The sequence below is a fragment of the Patella vulgata genome, chromosome 8 (assembly GCF_932274485.2).
Source record: "Patella vulgata chromosome 8, xgPatVulg1.2, whole genome shotgun sequence".
Classification (NCBI taxonomy): Eukaryota; Metazoa; Mollusca; class Gastropoda; family Patellidae; genus Patella; species Patella vulgata.
In genome coordinates, this window is record NC_065886.2 from 51201157 (window position 1) to 51223168 (window position 22012).

General features: G+C 32.5%; 1 protein-coding gene across 3 annotated transcripts in view; it reads left to right on the plus strand.

Moving 5' to 3' along the window:
• The window catches only part of LOC126830236 (dachshund homolog 2), a 79061-nt gene that overhangs the window by 24968 nt on the left and 32081 nt on the right, over positions 1–22012 (plus strand). For all 3 annotated transcript variants that reach the window (XM_050560587.2, XM_050560588.2, XM_050560589.2), the window contains exon 2: positions 9237–9358. In XM_050560587.2, coding sequence (XP_050416544.1) covers positions 9237–9358 — 122 coding nt within the window. The remainder of the gene's footprint in view (positions 1–9236; positions 9359–22012) is intronic.

Consider the following 22012-nt stretch of genomic DNA (forward strand, 5'->3'; position numbering starts at 1 on the left):
ATGGTGTAGTGATCTTAATGTAAATAGAGCCCCAATAACAAAATGTCTCTTTATATGAGCCAATGTTGACTTTGTCAATTTTCATGGCTTTAGTTTAATAGTTATATAGTTTTTCACAGGGTTTCTTTAACTGCTTTTTCAATTATACTTGCCTAAACTTGTTAAAATAAAATGAACCTTCGTGTTCTTTTTTTCTTTATTTTGTAAACTAACAGAAGAAATTGACAGTAGGCTGAAATATACACCAATCTGCTTAATTAGTTGTCACTCAGAAATTAATGATGGCTACATTTCACTGTTCAGGTTAAATATTGGAATTGAGATCGAAGGTCTTGTAAACTGCCATAAATTTGGTTTTAAAAAAGTTGGTTTTAGTGCAAGGAGATATCTTTATTTGGTTAGGATAGAAAATGGATTAGCAGTTCTTTTTCTGTCAATATTTAAAAAAGATATCTATATTTAGTAAGATTGAGAAATAAATTAAAATTCATATCATTTTTTAGACACCCACATGGAAATGTGGTCGTATATTGTGTATCATTTTGATAAATTAAATTTTAGTTACTTTTTAAAAAATGAAATTTTCTGATATAGTGAAAAGTTGGTTTTTTTTAAATTAATCTTGTAAATTAAATGATTAGATAATTTGAATTTTATTAAATTTTAGATAATATTTTATTTAACATACTCATTAATCTTCTGAAAATTAATTAAACCCTTTCACTTTTCATCAGTAAAAATGAGTACTTCATTTTGAAATGAAAAATAAATTGGGTTTAAAAAATAATTTTAAAAATTTAGACGGCTCTAAAAGTGACATCATTATTTAAAGTTATTAATCTGTCTTTCTTTTTTCTATTAAATGGATTTTTTTGTCGAGAGAACACCCAATGTTTTTTAATATTGAAAACTGAATCGCAACACATTTCAAATGCCTTTTTAATAGCATTTATTCTTTTATCCCATTGTTGGGCTGCAATCTTTGTAAAAATGTCTTTTTGTTATTTTTTTCCAAAAGACATCCTCGTCTTTGAGGGAGGTATTATTCTCCCTAATATGGTCAATTTAAAACCATGCCCTTTTTACTACTGTTCCTAAATTGGAACATTTGTTCATGTAAATTTCGATTGTTTGCAGACACATTGTATAGAAACGCAAACAAAATGCACAACTTTACATGAAAATAGCCAATCACAACCATTGAAAAGACGTGAAACTTTATTTGTTTATTGAATGCAGTAACCAACTGTCGCAAGTTTCATTTATTTTATGCACAGTTTTGTTTTTGAGAGAGTTTTTAGGTGGTATTTCCTGTTAGCTTATTGTGGCTGTATCCATGGTTATATTGAACATGAATACACTACTTGATAAAAGAGCAGGGTATTATGGTGCAGTGGTCACACAAGTGTCTATATTTGATGCTTGTATGAACGGGAGCAGAGTTTAGACCAAGTCACACGAGTTGTAAATAATAACAAAGGTACGAAGGAGCTTTCCGTCAGGTATTGTAACCAGCTTTTGTGCTGTAAACAAACATGGCTATAAGATTAGAGGAGACCTGCTTCCACTCGGTATATTAACACACAATAAAACAGTCCAGACGCTTAATATATTCATAGTCGCCAGACGGGCAGAAGTTTTAGATCCAGGCCACTCCAAAAATATAACCTTCATTATAAATGAAGCCTTTCTATATTTAAAACACTGATGTTTTAATTTAGCTTTTTTTTTAAGGATTCTTTCTACTGTAATGAATATCAGATAAAAATGTACGTATTAAAATGTGGCAGGGAAATGCTTGATTACTTTTTCTAGACCACCTGGTACCACTTGTAATTTTGAGAGAAAATTCAGATTGCAAACCATTTTCGATGTACTTTTGTATTTAGATAGATTATCATGGCTTGAGAGAGAGAGAGAGAGAGAGAGAGAGAGGTTTAACCTCCACTCAACACAAATTAGGACATTTCGGGACTAACATATGGTTCAGTTTTCCATAAATCGCTTGCGCGTAGGTGTCTCATGGCTTAAGAGCAATTATATAATAACCCCTACTGTTCCCTATGACCTCTACTCCCAGTTATTTGATTGTGTCCTTTATATTGACGGAAAATATTCTAACCACCAATGAGTTATTGTCCTTGCCTTTACGTCTGTTTGTTGTTTGTCCAGCCTGTGAAGCCGGATAGAAAAATGATGTTATGAATATTTTTTCGATGGATATAAAATAAACAGATGTCTGGGTGTTTGTATTGTTAGTGTGACGTTCTTGAAGATGGAAAATGAAACACAATACCAAACGTCAATATAGAGTATGGAAGGCACTTATTGTTAGATATCTTTGTAACTAATATCCACCTATGTTGTCTTCTGACAGGCGGGGTAATGAAAAGGTGTAAATTACACTGGTTTTAAATGCGACCCTTTTTGATGTTATAAGCTACCTTGGTTATTTAGTTGTAGAAATTGACAAGACTGTGAATTAATCCACCTGTATGTCTGTTGCCGTCACAGTACAAGTAGCACATTTCATCTTTTTGTTGTTGCAAGCCATTGTTTTTCCCATGCCATTATGGCAGATGACAATAGAGGTATGAAGTTGTAATTAGTTTTGTGTCATATAGATTGTTTGCTGGCTGTGTAACAGTCTTTCAAACATTACAACATTTAGTGTTTGTTTTTGTTACATTGAATTAACATTCATTAATTATGCCTTGAGCTGTATTGATACAGTCATTGAATAAACTAATCCATATCAATATGCATATCATTATACATAGTTAATGTACTATGGTGTCCGAGGATCAGATGGACTCAAATACAAGTTTCAATACATCTAAAGCAGTTTTTTTTTAAAGATACATTATGTAAGATTTAGATAAAGAGCTGACCATTATGTAAGATTTAGATAAAGAGCTGACCATTCTTGCTATAATAGCTCAAACATAGATAATGTAAAATGAAAATATTGAAAATTTCATTCAAATTACTTCATTCTGGGCCACGTTATCACTGTTTGTAGTTTTGACAAGATGTGTGCATAGTGGTAACCAGGGCACTGGTATATTCGAAACTTGGCTTCGTTTTCCCATTTTTAAATTCAGTTTTTAAATTGCGAACCATTCTCATCTAGTTAAAATCTTGAGTATCCGATGCCATCAAGTGCTGATTATGGTCTTGTTTTGTTAATAAATGTCTAATTAATAGTTTATATAACATTTCAGGCCTAAAGAAAGACTTGCAATAGGCAGATTTAGCTCTTGCATAATGTATGTTTAATCTATACTACAAATTAATATTGAATACAGCAGAAGTTTTAAGTTAAACATTTGTCAGCTGATGTTATTAAATTTAATCTGATCATGTTTTAAGCCTAATTAACCATTTTCTAAAAATATAAAAAAAACTGATTGAATCTTCATATTATCTTGAAAATAAGACAAAATGATATTGGTATCCATCTTGAGTGGCTTTTTATTTGGTTTGAATATCCGAAAATGAGTTTATGAAGGATTCAAAATACCAGATTTGGTCATCTTTAATGATAAAAGTATTGATCAATTTTATCTCGGGGTAATCCCAGAAAGCCCTATTTCCCTTTTGTCACCCGACTTTTTAATCAATTACAAATAGAGACTGAAATAAACACGCTTGTCCACACCAACCCTCTAATCCCAACAACTGATTAAGGGATATCCTTAAACGACCCCGAACTAACGCGACAAAACTAATATTAAGGCCCTCTCAATTGACACCTTGCGTGTGAAAGCTGGTTGTTAAGTGATCATCTATTTTTTTCTATAGGAGACACCATCACAAAAACATTGGGAGCAGCCATTGTTAGCCAGAGGGTTCATAACCCTAGGACTACAGAGAGGTTGACCCTAACCACAGGTCATCTGACCCCTATATAAGATGAATAGAAGGGGCTGCCGCAGGCATTGAGTAGAATAAATGCCTCAATCAACCAAACAATAATATGATATAATTCACAATATTAAAAAAACTTGCATTTTTTTCAAACCTGATAATAGTTTTGTGACACCTTGTATATTGAAGCGGGTTGTTTAAGATTGGACGCCTCCCCCACGGACACAATGGCGGGAGTTTTAAAGGGCCTCGAGCATCTTAGTGGTGTGAGAACTATGTATGTTATTATCGTAAATTATAAGTTTTATTGTACCAGATAATATAATGTAATGCAGTGCTTGAACCCTTTTAATACAATTAAAATATATGCTTACACCTCTTTAAAAAATTCAATTTCTATTTCCATTATCTTTTATGACAATACATTGTATCTTATTATCATCTTTGAACATCTCCTTCTGATCAGGATTTCAAGACATTAAATAGCATTAAATCTCTAAATGTTTTTTATTGTTATGAAAGATTTTAATGTTTTTCCTGTTCGCGAGTAATAAATGTAGATATTAAAAAAGAAAGAGATTTGAATAGCTTTTTAGAACCTCAGCTTTATTTTTAAGCACGTGATTTATGAAACATTAATACCACTTATTATCAAATAAGAATTCCTAACAAATACATAAAATATTTAATAGAAATGAAATTGTATTTTATTGGGGAGACATATTATATTTCATGTTTCTAATGTCAATATTAATATCTGCTTATATCTGTTTCAATGTCCATTACAAATGTTTTGTCATTTAGAAATTGAGATATTAAAGTTTGAACAAGGGATAGGTTTGTTTTCTATCCTTGAGGTTTGAGATAAGTCATTCTGTTTAAGGCCTAGGAAATGATGATTTTATTCCAACACCCACGAGTGGCCTATTATCTACATGACAAATCTAATATGTTATGGTACTTTTCCATATTTTATTGAAATATTTTCAGTAAGTAGGAACGATTTGATAAAAACGTTTTTAGAATCAGCCTTATTGAAATTTTAGAGAATTACATTCCGTAAAAGAAATTTAAAATGAGGGATCAGGTGGACGGTCTGGTCTCGTTTCTTTTAGTCTTCAATACCTGAAAATCATCCAGAAGCAATAACTTACAAAATTAGCTCAAAGAATATTTCCTTCCTTTCCATCTTATTCATAACCTTTTATATTTGTTTTTCGTGTTGGGTTGAAAATATCATAGAACATGTGAAAGAAAAACAACCGAATATGTTAGACAATTTATTCAATTCTTTGTTGCTTATAATATGCTACAATTTTTCAAGCCTACAGACGATTAAGGCCTGACAGTTTCATGGTGTATTTTTTGTTGGAAATCATAAAATCATTGAATATGAATTGCTGGGTGAACAATGATCGAGCAAGCCATGCGAAACAAAACTGTAGATTCAGTTGTGAATTATTAAAATGGTATTCAATAAAATAAAGGGAAATGAAAACCTTGATGAGCGTAATATGATACATGAAACAAGTGGACCATGAACAAGTTTTTGTTCCTCCCGAAGGTACAAGTGATAAAAGATGCTGTTGATCAATTCCAAGTTACTCAAATTGTGTGAGAGCCAATAAAACGAACGCAGATATATAGTTCCAAATTTAAATTATGTGTTTTATTTCAGACAGATAAAGTTACATTTTGGGGGAAATAAAAAGCATCTTGATTTTTTCTGATATGATTGTCCTCGGAAATTTAATTCTCTCCAGCCTTTCACACGTTAAAGTCAATTTTCATTTTGTTTAAGATGTTTGTTTGAGCAAACACAAAAGTTGGCATTAACGTATCAAACAGTCATTCTTTTCTTAGACATCCATTATCAGATATGCTTGAAATAAATTAAATAAGAAAAGACCATTTGGGTATTTTAGTATGACAAGAACTTGTGATTTTTGGCCAATCAGGATATCATGTTTTATTTTATGCTAGTTATTTATTTCTATTTTTATTTCTATATGATTAACATCACATTGATAAATCACAAAGAGGATAGATGGGAAATGTCAAAATGGGGGGTCTGTCTCGGACCTTTTGCTTTATGAGTAAATAGCATGGCAGTATTTAAAATACATATATCATTTGTGACAATTGTATTCAGATTAAATTGAAAAGAATAAGAAATAGATTATAATTCCCATAAAGAGAAAATATTGTAAAATTTTATATATGTTAAGAATTTATGAACGGATATATTAAAATTTTTAAAGTTGAAAAAATTTGAATTAAACTTTTAAATGCAGTGGATAGATAGAAAAACAAATTTTAAATGACTGTATTTCTTGATTCGGTTCCTGCAGCTTATATATGCAAAGTAATCTGATTTGGTTGTTTCCTCCCATGAAAGTGAGTGTCACTTAAGAAAAGGAGAATATAAATGAAACCATGCTCCATGACACCATTTTTCAAAATATTTAGTGTTTATTTTTCTTATTAATTTAAATTTGTCTGGGTGAAAAGCTGACTGTAATAAAAACCATATGTTCAGCCAATACCTAGATGTCTTTTCCATTTATCTCCATGTTTCCCCCAACAATTGTAATTTGCATACAGGTTTTGTCCATTTATGTCACATTGTTGCAATAATAATCTCAGGCCTGTACTCCAACAAAAGAACAATTAAAAGGAAAAAGAAGCAATAAGAAAGGGCGTATTGAGAATAACTAATGGACCACCCTGGCTAATTTTACACCATTGTACCGTAAGGACAACATTATTATTGCCCGTTAAACTGGTTCTACACCACCAACCAATAAATGAAAGGAGGATAATGATTGACAAATAAACCTTTGTTAACTAACAACCTAAACTCTCCTTTTCTTTTGATGTGTGTTACTACACACAAAGAAAATAGTACCTTGTTGAAACTACATGACAAATCCGAGAAATGGCAACTGTCAATTTTTGTTGCTTGTCTGAACCCAGTGGCCTGTGTGCAGACGACTGACAAGTCGTAGTAATTTATGCAAGAAGGGAGAGAATTCAATTAAAATTGAACAGGACAAAGTTATTGTGCCACTTTTTCCTTTTGGCGATTCATTCAGTTTTTGTTGGATTAATGTTTGTTTTTTTTGTATTTTCTCTATCTTCACCTGCCCCCCAAACTAACCCGTTTCAGTCGGTAAAATTGAATTTGCCGATTTTATTAGCTTTATCCGCCATTGAGATAATAATGCCTCGGTTTTCATGTTATAATAGAGAAAAACAAATCAAAACATTACTTTGAAGGAGTTCATGAATTTTGGGAACGATTGAAAAAAAAAACGAGAAAGGTACGAAGTGTAACATAGTTATTCAATAAAGATTGTTAAAGGCCTAACACAACGAAGAACACCTGTAATTCTTTTAAATGTAAATGTTTACAAAGAAAAGTTTGTTCACGCAAAATTTGCCAATCTGCTGGACTTTCAATGTGTTGTTGCTTAAGCAAATACAAGGCAGATGCCGAAAGGATATTTAGAAACGTAAAACAGTCCTTGAGAAATATTACTTTTGTGTTTATTTTGTATTCAAGTAGTCTTAAGATTCACTTATGTCGGACTTGATGTATTATTGAAAAAGTTTGAAGAATTTTTTAGGGAGAGAAAGATACTGTAATTATACTGCCCCGTATTGATGTACACTTGTAGAAGTGTGAAAGAAAGTTAGAAAAGGCATTCATTTAAAAGATCTGGTGACGAAAATGGGAATAAGGGACTCAAAGCATATTTTTGATAAATGACAACCCTTTCATATGAGTTTCATTCACTGAAATTATTATGTAGCACTGATCTAAAAAAATTACTGAAAGTAAGAATTCCTTTTATGATATTGTTCTTATAATTGAATAAAAATTGGTTGAAGAAGTTTCTTGATTTGAAGGAAAGTGGTTTACAAATAACTCGGTATGTTGCCGGAGGGTATACTTTTCTACATTCCATATTTTGTCGTGTTCTTGACCAAGGTAATTTTTAGGTGTGATCCCCTTGACCTTGTGTTTTTATACATTTTATGATATTTACAAAGCTCAATTCAATTTTTGTTTTTTTTTCTTCTTTTACCTTGTCAGTTTGTTGAATAAATTTTTTTTTCACCGTTGTTTTGAATGATGAAAAGGGGAATTGTCATATACTCAAATGTACCTTTTTATTCAGAAGAATAGATTTATTGTGCCAAGGGGGATAATTCAATGGGGTTTTAATCATATGCAGTATTTGTACCCAACGACTTGAGAGCCAAGGCAACCTTCTTTCGTTACTTTCTCTTATAAAATATATTTTTCGTAAATAATTATTTTTAAAACCGGTTTTGAGATTTGAAGTTTATTTTAATTTTGGTTACCTATGTTATATGTGGTAGTGTATATTTGTATTTATTGTATATATGATATTACCCCTTTAAAATGTGTGGCATTGTCTCTTTAATGTTATATCTTTAAGCTGGTCAGAAATCTCTTTTCAATAGCAAGTCTAAGCTGTACTCCGTTAAAACAATGGTTGATGTAGGTCTGTAGGTCCGTCTACGATATCACATTGCTGGAAGTGGACGTAAAACTAAAGGAATGAACGAACGATGTAGGTCTGTGAAAATTACCCTGTAATAACCACTGCCCAGGTCAAAAGCAACTTGATAATCTTAATACGGACATTATGGGCTAATACCACTCTGGAGGTTAGGTTTATAGGTTCGAGCGGGTATAAGAGAGCATGAATCTGATTAAAACACGAATCCTATTTCGTTTCGTTTTTTTTATAGTTCAAAATTTACTACACTAGAATCTGGAAGAGTTGTTATATAACCCACGTTCTGGTGATGTGAGGGATTAGCCAATGAAACGGTCTGTTACAGCAGATTTTTGGCATGAGGTACACAGAACTTTGGGTAAACCACTAAAAACGTCAACGCTGATTGATTAATCAATGTCTGATGCCATAAGGTCAAAAGTCGCTCGTATGGCACCCGACATGACCTTCCACTACAGCTTGTCAGATTTTCATGTAGTGGAGACCATCCAAAGTAAAAAAAAAAGAAGTATAAAAGTATTTTAATGAGATTGAAGAGAGTATCTAATACCAATTACATATTTAATCTCTAGTGCAAAAGGGCGTTGTTACATAGGTGTCCGTCTGTCCATTCGTTAGCAAGAATTGGTTTTCATTCATAACTGAAGTTGGTTTTCATTCATAACTGAAGCTTGCTTTGACCAGTTCTTTCAAATTTTAGTATATTATTATAACTTTTGATGAGGGCATACATCTCTTTGAGAGTTTATTAAAATTTTAACACAGAAAGCGTTGTTTCATAATTGCTAATTGCTTTCCTTTTTTTCCCTTCAGTGCCAGACCTGGCCGACCACCCAAAAGAAGCCCATCAATACATGCGAGTCCAGAAACAATAGAAAAACTGAAGAAAAGTCGTCTAGATGGCAGTGATTACCAGTTTGATCCAAGACTCTATGGTGAGTTTATCATTTAGGCTAAAATATATCCACATTGTTTGTGTTTACTGTTGCCATCTAGTTGTTCGGATGGGATGAAAAACCGAGGTCTCGTGTATACATTGGCATGCATGTAAAAGATCACTTGGCAGTTGGAATTCGATATAAGAGTAGGCCATAGAGCCACTGCCCAGTCAAATTTTTCCTCATAGCACCCTGTATGGCATATGCCCTTCTTCATTAGCCCAGTCGGAGCAGAACAGTAGGACGTTAAACCCCATTTCATTTAATTCATTTCATTTATGTGTTAAGCTTACTATACCTAGTGCATGACACCATTCACTATAGTTATAAAAATAAACCCCAATTCATTTCATATCATTTATTGTTGTCAACTGAAACTGTTGACTGGTAAGTTTTGTTCGCATCAAGATCGATTTTAAAGAGGACGTCTGATATTTGCAATCGCTTTGAAACTATTGAATGTTCTTCAGATAGGCTTACATGCAGCCCATTACCAGTTTAAATAAAACACAGATCGTTAAAGGGCCAATCTCGATTATATTTTGGAGAATGAAACTGCTTAATTTTCTGTTAAAAGCCCTTAAAATACTCTACCTTAGGGCCGAGCAACTGGAAGATTGTTATGTAACCTGCGTTATGTTTGATGTGAGGGATTAGCCAATGAAATGGTCTGTTGCAGCGAGTTCTTGGTGTCGATGCACAGAACTGTGGGTAACCCACTAGAAACATCAATGCTGATTAGTTAATCAAATGTCTGACGTCATAGGGTCAAAAGCCGGTCGTATGACCCCTGATGCCACCCTCCACTACAACTGGTCAGATCTTCATGTAGTAGAGGCTATCGAAAGTATAAAAAATGAAACGAGATATAGATCTGTATTTTAATCAGATTTTTAAAAAAAAAAACAGCAATTTTCAAACAGTTTAGGTATAAGCACGGGCTGACTTGATATCTTTAAGCGATGTTAAACTGTATTCCATTTCCTTCCTTATGATGATCTGAAAGTTGTTTTAAGAAGATGCTTAATACGTAGAACAAATAAAAGACTTATTTAAATGTAAGTTAATTCTCTGACTCGATTCTGGAGGGATGACAAGGAATTCAACACATCAGATCTGAACTTAAACAAAAGAAAATAGATCAGACTGTCCCTGTATATATTCACAGTGAACTTTTCAGTCGAGATTCCATTTGAAAAATTATCACGGAATTAAAATCTAGACGAATGTTAATTAATTAAAATTCTTAAGCTTTGGAAGTTTTTCTCTTTAAAAATTTTCTTTTCAGTGCAAACAATACAATATTTGTTGTACTTCCGCACACTTGGCAAAAATAACTGAATTTGAGATACTCCAATATTTGTGTTTATTCTTAACCGATTATTTTGAAGAATTATTTTATTTCCAATTTCAAAAAAAAAATATTTTCATTTTTTATTATTAATGTCTAGGTAATACTTAAACAATGATATTTCTAATCTGTTGCAGTTTTATTTTCCATCACCACAAGTTTTAAGCTTAATTGATTATTGTTGTTTTGAATCTGGCTGCATGTACCAAGCACAATGTCCGTGTCCCTCGGCAAATAATATACTTTTTATTGTCGTATTTATATTAAACAATTACATTGTTTTGTATTTTACTTTTATATCGCTTGCCCGTCTGCTTTGTGAAAAGTTAGGTTCGTGAATGATAATGGTTTAATTTTGATAATGGATGGAACTTCAATAGATGTTTAAATTAACAAGAAAATTTGATTAAAAGACATAAATTGGAATAGAGTTTATTTTTACCATTCTTTAGAAGAGTTTGAACACGTTCATTAATAAAAAATCTATTAACAAATAGAAAACTATTGTCATTAATTGTCTAAAGAAATAATATTATTATATTTTTGCTAATCACTTCGATTTGGGAAGCTGAAGACAGGTTGGAAACAATAAGAGAAATTTTTAGATAAATGTCCCCTTAGGCCGACATGAAAATATTAAGAGAAAATAGTGAAAGATTTACATTAATTCATCTTTTGTACGAGACCTGAGAATATAAATCGCCATGAATAAGTTTGCTTTAAACCTGCGGCAATACAATTGAAGGAGCGTGCTAGATGACAATATGAAATAGATCGGGATATACTACCTATCAATCATAACGTCAATATCAATCCGGTGACAGGTCAATATAAATGTTGATGATTGATATATTGAAGAAAAAATCTTTATCAATCAGTTATTCAATGAAAACTACATGGAGAGGACATGTTACCATCACAAAGGAATTGTTCACTAACTTATTTGTAGTTGATGTAATCTAAATTCTATGGAAACAGACTCTATAATTGTGGTATCTAATTAAATGCTTTAAGATTATGGTGGAAGTCCTCCATACTGTATCTGAAAAAAAAAACCCAACCTAGTGTTACATCAAAGTGATGTTTTGGCCCTACTTCTTACTGATAAGCATCTCTTTCCCTTTCTCATTTAAACTTTTCTGAAACAAACAATGTATGTAAATCTGATATATTTAGTTTATGTAAGAAATGAGAAATTTTGTTGATTGTATCATCATTAAAGAGACATTATCCTCTTGGAGGTCTTTGTTGATTGTGTTTACCTAATATTGGTGTAAAATACTTTATGGGGGTATCAGGGGATCTAACATCCACAAAACACAACCCAGGCCATTTTGGGACTAACATATGGTATATATGGCTTTGCCATCGTAGGAGTCCGGGTTGGCGGAGTCAAAATTTGGGCTTAACTGGTTAACTAGTTAAAAATTAACGAGTTAACTATTTTAAAAAAAAGTTCAAAAGTCAAAATTACAATAGTACAAAAACACATAGCAAATACTTCTACTAATGAAAGATATTCATGGTTGTCCAACGTGACATTACAGAATTATCCAATATTGTTTAATCATCTTTACTATTTTAATGCGGGGGGGGGGGGGGGGAGGTTGGATGAGCGAATGGTTAGTATGTGCGCACTGTATCATAAGGTCTGTCACTGAGCAAACTGGTGTGGTTTCGAATCCCCTGTTGTACGTGACAAAGAGTAGGGTTTTCTCCAGGTCCTATGCGTAAGCAAATTATTGGAGTAAAATTGAACCATATGTTAGTCCCGAAATGACCTAGTTTGTGTCGAGTGGATGTTAAACGATTGTAGATGTGGTTCCTTTACATAAAACCATTGTCTCTGTTCATATACGAGTCCATATGACCTAAAGATGAGAAGTTTGACTACTCTGCCACCCAACCTCACTCTTATTAAAACTGATACACTCTGTTTAAATATGTCTGATAATACAATACTGTGTAATAATTCACCAATCTTGATAGTTATTTTTAAAATCAAGAAATTAAATAAATCAGGTGAAAATTGAGTAACAACGCAAGTTATGTGCCAGAACACAGCAGTGTAGTTAACAACAGACTGGGAGAGTTAAAGAAGGAATTCCTTTGAGTGAAGTATTCCGGTAATTGGAAAAAATATTAACAAATTGATCTCCACCGACTAGGTAGTAGTTAGCTTCCTTTAATCTTGTGATGAGCGCTCATAAAATTGCGGCCTCAAGTCATTGACAAGTTTGTTCTAAGCGTGTTATCATTCGGCCATTGATTTGTCTTGTAATGTGAACAAATCAAAGAAATAATGGCCAGAAAAAAAACAGATCTTTGAAGTGAATAATCACCTTTTTCCCCCCCACATTTACTAATAATTTCTAAATTAACACAAATGGTTTTCCATTCCTTGGCCACCAGAACCATCTTGGCTTCGTCTTTCAAGATTACAAAAAGTAATAGATCACCAGTTTTAATTAGAGATTCATTAAGAGAGGCATAGTAGTATAGAGTACTTAAAGATGAAATGAAATGAAATAAAATGGGGTTTAACATCCTACTTTTATGCTCCATGTGTGTTAGTGAAGATAGCCCGCAGGCCATGCAGTAAATGCTGTGAGGGAAATCTTGCCTGGACAGCAGCACTAGAGCCTACTCTTATTATGAACTCAAACTTTGAATTCCAAACGTGCAATTCCAATGTTTGCATGAAACCTCAGTTTTTCGTCTCATCCAAACAACTACATACTTTTCCTTGCCAGGCTCTCCATCCTGCACCACTGATATGGGCAAACCAAGCCATCATTTAGCCCAACTTTAGGTTAAGAATTAAAGATTTCTGTGTTTTTTGTAAAAATATATTAATCACTTTCAATCTGAGTAAATAGATGATAAGAAATACATGTACCATACTTTTAGTGGACAATAAGTTTTCTGCTTGCATTAGATGACCTTTAGTTTGAACAAACAATATCAAATTATGTTTGATGCACTGCTCTTTTAATACATAAAATTTAGCAAGTCGTTCTTGTAAGACATAAAATATAGCAGTCTGTGCTTGTAAGACATCAAATATAGCAAGCTGTTCTTGTAAGACATAAAATATAGCAGACTGTTCTTTTAAGACATAAAATATAGCAAGCTGTTCTTGTCAGACATAAAATGTAGAAGACTGTTCTTGTCAGACATAAAATATAGCAGAATGTTCTTGTAAGACACTGGTTGTACGTGGCAAGGAGTAGGGTCGCCTGTCCAACCTCGTGGGTTTTCTCCGGGGCCTCCGGTTTCCTCCCACTGCTAAAGACCCCTACGCGCAAGCGAATTATGTAAATAAAATTAAAAACCATATGTTAGTCCCGAAATGACCTAGTTTGTGTCGAGTGGATGTTAAACCCCATTTCTCTCTCTCTCTCTTGTAAGACACAAAATATAGCAAGCTGTTCTTGTAAGACATAAAATAGGGCAGACTGTTCTTTTAAGACATAAAATATAGCAGATTGTTCTTTTAAGACATAAAATATAGCAGATTGTTCTTTTAAACTTGAAATATAGCAGATTGTTCTTTTAAACATGAAATAGAGCAGATTGTTCTTATAAGACATAAAATATAGCAGATTGTTCTTTTAAGCATGAAATATAGCAAGCTGTTCTTTTAAACATGAAATATAGCAGATTGTTCTTATAAGACATAAAATATAGCAGTCTGTTCTTTAAAGACATAAAATATAGCAGGCTGCACTTTAGAACATAAGTTATAACAAACTGCTCTTTAAAGACATAAAATATAGCAAGCTGTTCTTTTAAGACATAAAATATAGCAGATTGTTCGTTTAAACATGAAATATAGCAGATTGTTCTTTAAGACATAAAATGTAGCAGATTGTTCTTGTAAGACATAAAATATAGCAGATTGTTCTTTAAACATGAAATATAGCAGATTGTTCTTTAAGACATAAAATGTAGCAGAGGTAGAAATGAGTGTTAAGCAGCTGGTAAAACAGAGATAAATCTTCATTCTATTTTACCTGAATATTGATGACTGTCGATCGCAAGGGTCAATCATATTCCTGGACTATAATTTCTTTCTTTATAATGGTCATAATGCCAAATGTAATATAGCGCTGAGACATGATTAGTAGTTTCTTTATCTTTAATCAATAGAGAGAATGAGACATCTCTTGTGTGCTTTCAACTAATATTTTACACAGGTATAATAAAAATCCATATTTTAGCGACAGGTAGAAATAAATTATAGTGGTGTTTGCCTCTAATAGGTTAATTGGAGGTAGAACCAAAGTGTTGTGCAAATTCCAGATATTCTAAATGTCAAACTGAGAAACTAAATAAATAGAATATTTTATTAATCCCCTCACTAGATTGATTGAATGACCTAGAAATGTCTTAGCTGTTAAAACAAATGTTAGTAGTATTCAGATTTTATTTAATTACTTGGTAAAAAAGTAAGGCTTTCTAATAGTGCAGGGAGACTGCACCACACACAATTACACAAAACAAATCTACAGACAAGACACAATACCAGAAAACACAAACAAATATCATTAAAGAGACAGAATTGAAAACAAGTATATGCAGACAGTATTGTTTAGGTTGTAATTTAGAAGAATAAAAGTAAATATTTAGGTTAGATAATTTCTTGGCATTGATGTTAATGGATTCAAATTAATTTTATTTCTAACCACTGTACAAACTGTGTATGCATAAAGATGGTGTTGTCAAGTCAATAGAAAGCTATGTAAACTTCAAATGGCCATAACTTATTTTCATATGACTTGATCTGAATAATATTTTGAACAATATGTTCTATTTTGATAGTGTATGATCTTAAACTCTATATTTGATAGTGTATGATCTAAACTCTATATTTGAGTGTATGGTCCTCAACTCTATATTTGTAGTGTATGATCTTAAACTCCATATTTGAGTGTATGATCCTAAACTCTGTATTTGATAGTGTATGATCTTAAACTCTATATTTGAGTGTATGACCTTAAACTCTATATTTGATAGTATATGATCCTAAACTCTATATTTGATAGTGTATGATCTTAAACTCTATATTTGCTAGTGTATGATCCTAAACTCTATATTTGCTAGTGTATGATCTTAAACTCTATATTTGATAGTGTATGATCCTGAACTCTATATTTGATAGTGTATGATCTTAAACTCTATATTTGATAGTATATGATCTTAAACTCTATATTTGCTAGTGTATGATCCTAAACTCTATATTTGCTAGTGTATTATCTTAAACTCTATATTTGATAGTGTATGATCTTAAACTCTATATTTGCTAGTGTATGATCCTAAACTCTATATTTGCTAGTGTATTATCTTAAACTCTATATTTGATAGTGTATGATCTTAAACTCTATATTTGCTAGTGTATTATCTTAAACTCTATATTTGCTAGTGTATTATCTTAAACTCTATATTTGCTAGTGTATTATCCTAAACTCTGTATTTGATAGTGTATGATCTTAAACTCTATATTTGCTAGTGTATTATCTTAAACTCTATATTTGATAGTGTATGATCTTAAACTCTGACTTTTATTCTGACTTATTGTCCCTTTATTAATTTGTTTGGCTAGGATTGAATTGTCCATTGATTTTTTATAGTCAATCCTGAATTGGGACAAAAATATAGCCTTAAACATTTTCAATCAATTAATCTATATTTCCTAAAATCTGATTAGATTTAAATTTCAGTTTTCTAAAGTCGGCTCTCTTTTTAAATTTTGAATCACATCATTACAAGTAGGTGTTCATCCCATTTCACAGAGTAAATTATCTAAAAATCTCTTTATATGGTTTGTATTAACTTACACAAATGTCCTTTATTAATATGTCATACATGTACGATGATATATGATATGGTACCAATAACAGATTCAATATTAATAGAACAATATCTCTATTTAAACATAAAAACATAATATGGAACATAATTACTATTTTAATTAAAGCGACATTTCGTTGATGGTTCCTCTCAACGTTTTCAAGCTAAATAAAGCAACGTTTCATTGATGGTTCTCGCAACATTTTCATGCTTATGATTTGCTTGAAAACGTTGAGAAGAACCATCAACGAAACGTTGCTTTAATTAAAATAGTAACTGTGTTCCATAAATGCCGCTCAAAGAAGAAGATCTCTATTTGTTGGTGATCTTGTAACATTATAGATACTGTTATTAATAAAATTTTCAATCGTTGTATTTTAGATAAATAAAACGTCAATAAATCGCTATACCAACATGCACCACTAACCCGTCTGCTTCAGCCATTATCAATTCATTCTATACCTACTCCAAGATCTGTTTATTCATGAGTAGCTAGCGGACATAAGACAAATATTAGATGGCATGTATGTTTTCGCCCACAGCACGGGAAACAAACGGATTAGATGATGAAATATTATTTAAAAATTTCATTCCGTTTCTTTCTTTTCTACTTGAAGACCAAGTAATATTTCATGTTTTCTCTTGGAGTGTTTGTGTTGGAAGCGAGGTATGACTCTTTATTCAAACCATTATTAATGGTTGATTGAAGGCTTGCCTTTTGTCTATACCCTACTAGTCTCGTTTTGTTTGCCCACAAATAGAAATGAAACCAAATACAATTCTATTGTTCTAGGTCTCTCTTCTCTTGTCTTGAGAAAAATGGTCTTGTCTTGAAAGCCGGAAAGTTATAATAGGTCCATGCCAATATGTAGGGCTTCGTTTTCTTATAATGTTGATTTAAATGGACATGAGTAGAGGAAACAACGTTTTCTATTTCTGATCAATCCCTCTCTTAAGATCGTGCAATTTGATTCAAGGACAGTATTCGCATAAAAATCAAACAATAGCTTTCCACACGACAGTCGCAAGTGCTCTCATCAGCCTCAAAACTCAATAATCATGCCCACTTGCTCGGTTGAGTTGCATACGTTCGTGAATTTATCAAACTTATATGGTAAAGTAGATTACCTTAATGTGTACAAACAGAAAGTTAATACATGTGTGGACAGTGATTGAAATGTAATGAGCATAGTGATTTGCTGCTTTAGCAAACAGGAAAGAAATGATTTATTGTATTCATCTACTGTAGTGGTCGTATTATCTCTATTTTCTCAGCTGCTATTATCACTGTATTAACTATACGTTTAGACTGTAAGCGCATTAATTAAGGTGTTGAATTCCATTTGTCTGTATAAACTAGATAATAACTAGTCCTAGAATAAAACACCTATTAAACCCTGCTACATCTATCTACCGCAGGATTACTTTCATTGTCAAATATAACCACACAAATGTCTGGAACTTAGGTTTAACTTTATTGCACCAAATGGGCTTGTGAAGACAGGTATCTTATTTGTACATTTGGGCTTCCAATTTTTAGATAATGATCACTAAGTTAATTAAACAAATGGGGTTAAACATCATACTCTTGATAAGGAGTCAGGTACCATATTTGTACATTTGGGCTTCCTATGTTTAGATAAGGATCGTTAATTTAATTAAACAAATGGGTTTTAACATCATACTTTTGATCAGGAGTCAATGGGATGCTCACTGATCCACTATGGCTCCAAATTTATAAAGATACAGAGAGAGAGAAATGGGGTTTAACATCCACTCGACACAAACTAGGTAATTTCGGGACTAAAATATGGTTCAATTTTATTTCATTAATTCGCTTGCGTGTGTGGGTCTTTAGCAGTGGGAGGAAACCGGAGGACCCAGAGAAAACCCTCGAGGTTGCACAGACGACCCTACTCCTTGTCATGTACAACCGGGAAATGGAAACCATGCCAGTTGACTCAGTGACAGACCTTATGATACAACGCCCACGTGCTAACCATTCGGCCATCCAACCCCCCAAGTAACCCCCCCCCCCACCAAAAAAAACCCTTCATAAAGAATTGTCTGGCTTGTACAAAAAAGATAGAATTGTTATTACTTATTTGTGTAAGACACATAAAGATGGCAGTGTGAAATGAATAGAAACTTTAGATAGCTGTGCCTTAAGTTAGAATTGATTAATTTGAATAATGTTTTTTCTGATGGACTTGATTATATCCTATCAAGTATATCAAATATTTCAAAGTCTGTAAATAAAAGATAGAAATAAATATATTTGTCTGTTATTAGAGTCGTAACCTTATTTATATATTCATACTAAACCTTGATTTATTTTTATGTTATTTGATAAATGAATATATATAAATAAAAACTTGCATAATATTAACGTCTCTCTGCCATACAATTTGTAATAAAATAAAAAAAAAAACATATTAGTGACAATTTGACAATTTTGTTATTTGGCTGAGTTTTATTTATGTATAAGTGTCAGGGTATTTAAGGTTTCTGGATATACAGTTGTCATACAAATGTTCTCGTATTTCTTTGAAGTTCGGTAAAATGGTGGACTCTATCTGTTATAAATGACACTATTTCATACGGCTAAGAGGTGACAGGGGAGTTAATATATTGACATACATTCACTTGTTAATTGTGGGCAAAAGCTTAACTCGGACATAAAGTAATATTTATTATTAGTATGATCTTGTCATTATCGGAACAAGGATGAATTATTTTTTTTTATTTTAAAATGTTTTATGTTATAAACATCTGTTTGACTGATGGGGGTACATCTGTATTCATCAAGGGATAAATATTTATATTGTTTATGCAATTTCAGGATTTAACCTAAGATAGTGTGTGTGTGTGATGGCCGAATGGTTAGCGCATGCATGTTGTATCATGAGATCTGTCGTTGAGTCAACTGGCGTGGTTTCGATTCCCCGTTTGTACGTGACAAGGAGTAGCGTCGCCTGTCCAACCTTGTCAGTTTTCTCTGGGTCCTCCGGTTTCCTCCCGCTGCTAAAAACCCTTACGCGCAAGCGAATTATTGAAATAAAATTGAACCATGTGTTAGTCCCGAAATGACCTAATTTGTGTCGAGTGGACGTTAAACCCCATTTCTCTGTCTTTCTCCTAAAGGCTAAGAGAGTGAAATAACACTATATTATTATTGCTAAACAATTATAATCAATTCACTTGCTTAGAAAAGAGAAAATTGATATTCACATGGGTTATCTTCATCTGGTAGAGACATCAACTTTGGGTTATCTTCTTGTGATAGAGGCCCCATTTAGATTATTATTTAGAATCCAACTGTCAAGGGTTCTTTTACATCATGCCAACGTGTATACTGGATATCAGTTTTTTATCCCATCCGAACGACTAGATACTCTTTCATGCTAGACCCTGCATCCTGCACCAACAAGGAACCATGCTGGAAAATCAACACCGGGATCGGACCAAGGACTTCCAAGAAATATACCATTCAGACGCTTGTTTTTAAACCAGTTCAAAATCACTGAGGTTTTTATGACAGCGTTGTGTTGCGCTCAGATGTACTATAAGTGAAACCAGTTTAACTATTATGACCTCTTTGGTCGGAGGTTTAGAGTCGACTACGCATGGGTAGCTTTATATTCTTTATTCGGTTCTCGCACGCTATTGATAGCACTGGCACTGCCTGACCCTGACATTTTCACAGGAATGTAACTTACTGCATACTGTGCATGTCCAAAGCAAGCTGGAGCGGGGGGGTTTTAAGCCAACCCGTTCAGACAACCAAGATGACCCAGTTCAAAACAAAAAACCTTCTTGAAGATAATTCTCAAGCTGGGGTTTTTAAATTGGTTTATTTGCTTTAACGATCCCCAGGGTTTTAAAACTAGTTCAACTTAAGGGTGTGAACAGGCTATTAGTGAGCCAGCATCACAGAGCCACCAATTACAAACCAGGGAATAAACTCAAAAGAAATAAAACATTTGACGTGATTGATTGTTCATGAAATTAATTCCGTTATATTTACATATTTTTAATATAAAAAAACAACATTTAGAGTTATATATTTTTTTTATTAAAGGTCTACATAAATTTAATTTGCTAATATTGTTTTTATTCGTTACAATATATCTTTATTCTTCTGTCAGGAGTGACTGTCAGTTGTCAGTCAATTCTGTCAAAGATGACAAGTACATGAATATGAAAATGTTCGGATTTTTTTAACTGCTTTTTAATACATGTGAATAAATGTATTCTAAAAATACATAAAATATCATTAATACAAGAATTTTATATTAAAGGAGCTAAATCACTAACATTTGGGACCTAGAAATTGACAAAAGTGGGTCGCAACGCATATAATACTGTAGTATGAATGTATATAAACTGATTTACATTCAATGGTTTCCGTTTTTACTCCAATTTCAAATCAGTTATGTTCGGCGAAAATAAGCCAGCAGTCTCAAGCCCATCTTTTCCCGGTAAGATCACAACATGAATGTTGATTTAATTTGACAAATAAATCGTGTTTTCAGTGTTGAAGATTTTGGATGATATTGGGTTAGAGACTTAGCTACTTTAACTTTAAAAAAAAATAAATTACGTGAATACAAGCTGTTTATTAGTAGTAGAAGCTATGATTTTTCTGAAAAGAAAACGTTTGACAACATTTTGTATTTCGATCGATTATCATATTTTACAGGGTATAAGTTGATGTGGATTATAACTCAATCTGATTAAAATACAGATTGTTTTAATTTTTTATACATTCAATGTCCCGTACTACATGAAGGTCTCCGTAACAGACCGTTTCGTTAGCACATCATCCAGATTCCAGAACCCAGGTTATATAACAACTCTTCCAGACCCTAGTGTAGTAAAGACAAGTAAAACGAAATTTTGACTTATAAAAAAATGAAACGAAATAAGATTTAATTGGATTTAGTATGATATAAGTTGAATCATCACATTTTACTGTTTTTCCTACCTCTATCCATAGATAATTGGAAGCGGTGTATAAGACAAATGTTGTTTAATTGGGTAGTAATCTTTCATCAAGTTACGGGAGTGTTATCCTAGATTAATACTTTACCAATGTACGTCAAAAAATGGCTCATAATATTAATTAAACATACAATATGCAAGAGCTAAATCTGCCTATTGTAGGACTTTCTTTAGGCCTGTAATGTTTTCTAAATTATTAATTAGACATTTATTAACACGACAAGACCATAATCAACTCTCGATGCCATCCAAAAATCTCCGATATTAAATAGATCAGAATGGTTTAGCCATATTTTGATTTAATTCAAAAATGGAGAAGCGAGACTTAGCTTTGAACAACCAGCACGGTGGTTACAGTTTATGCACACATCTGATCAAACCTGATCAAAGGCTATTATCTCCACTCGCAAGGGAGCAATTTGAATGAAATTTTTAATATATTC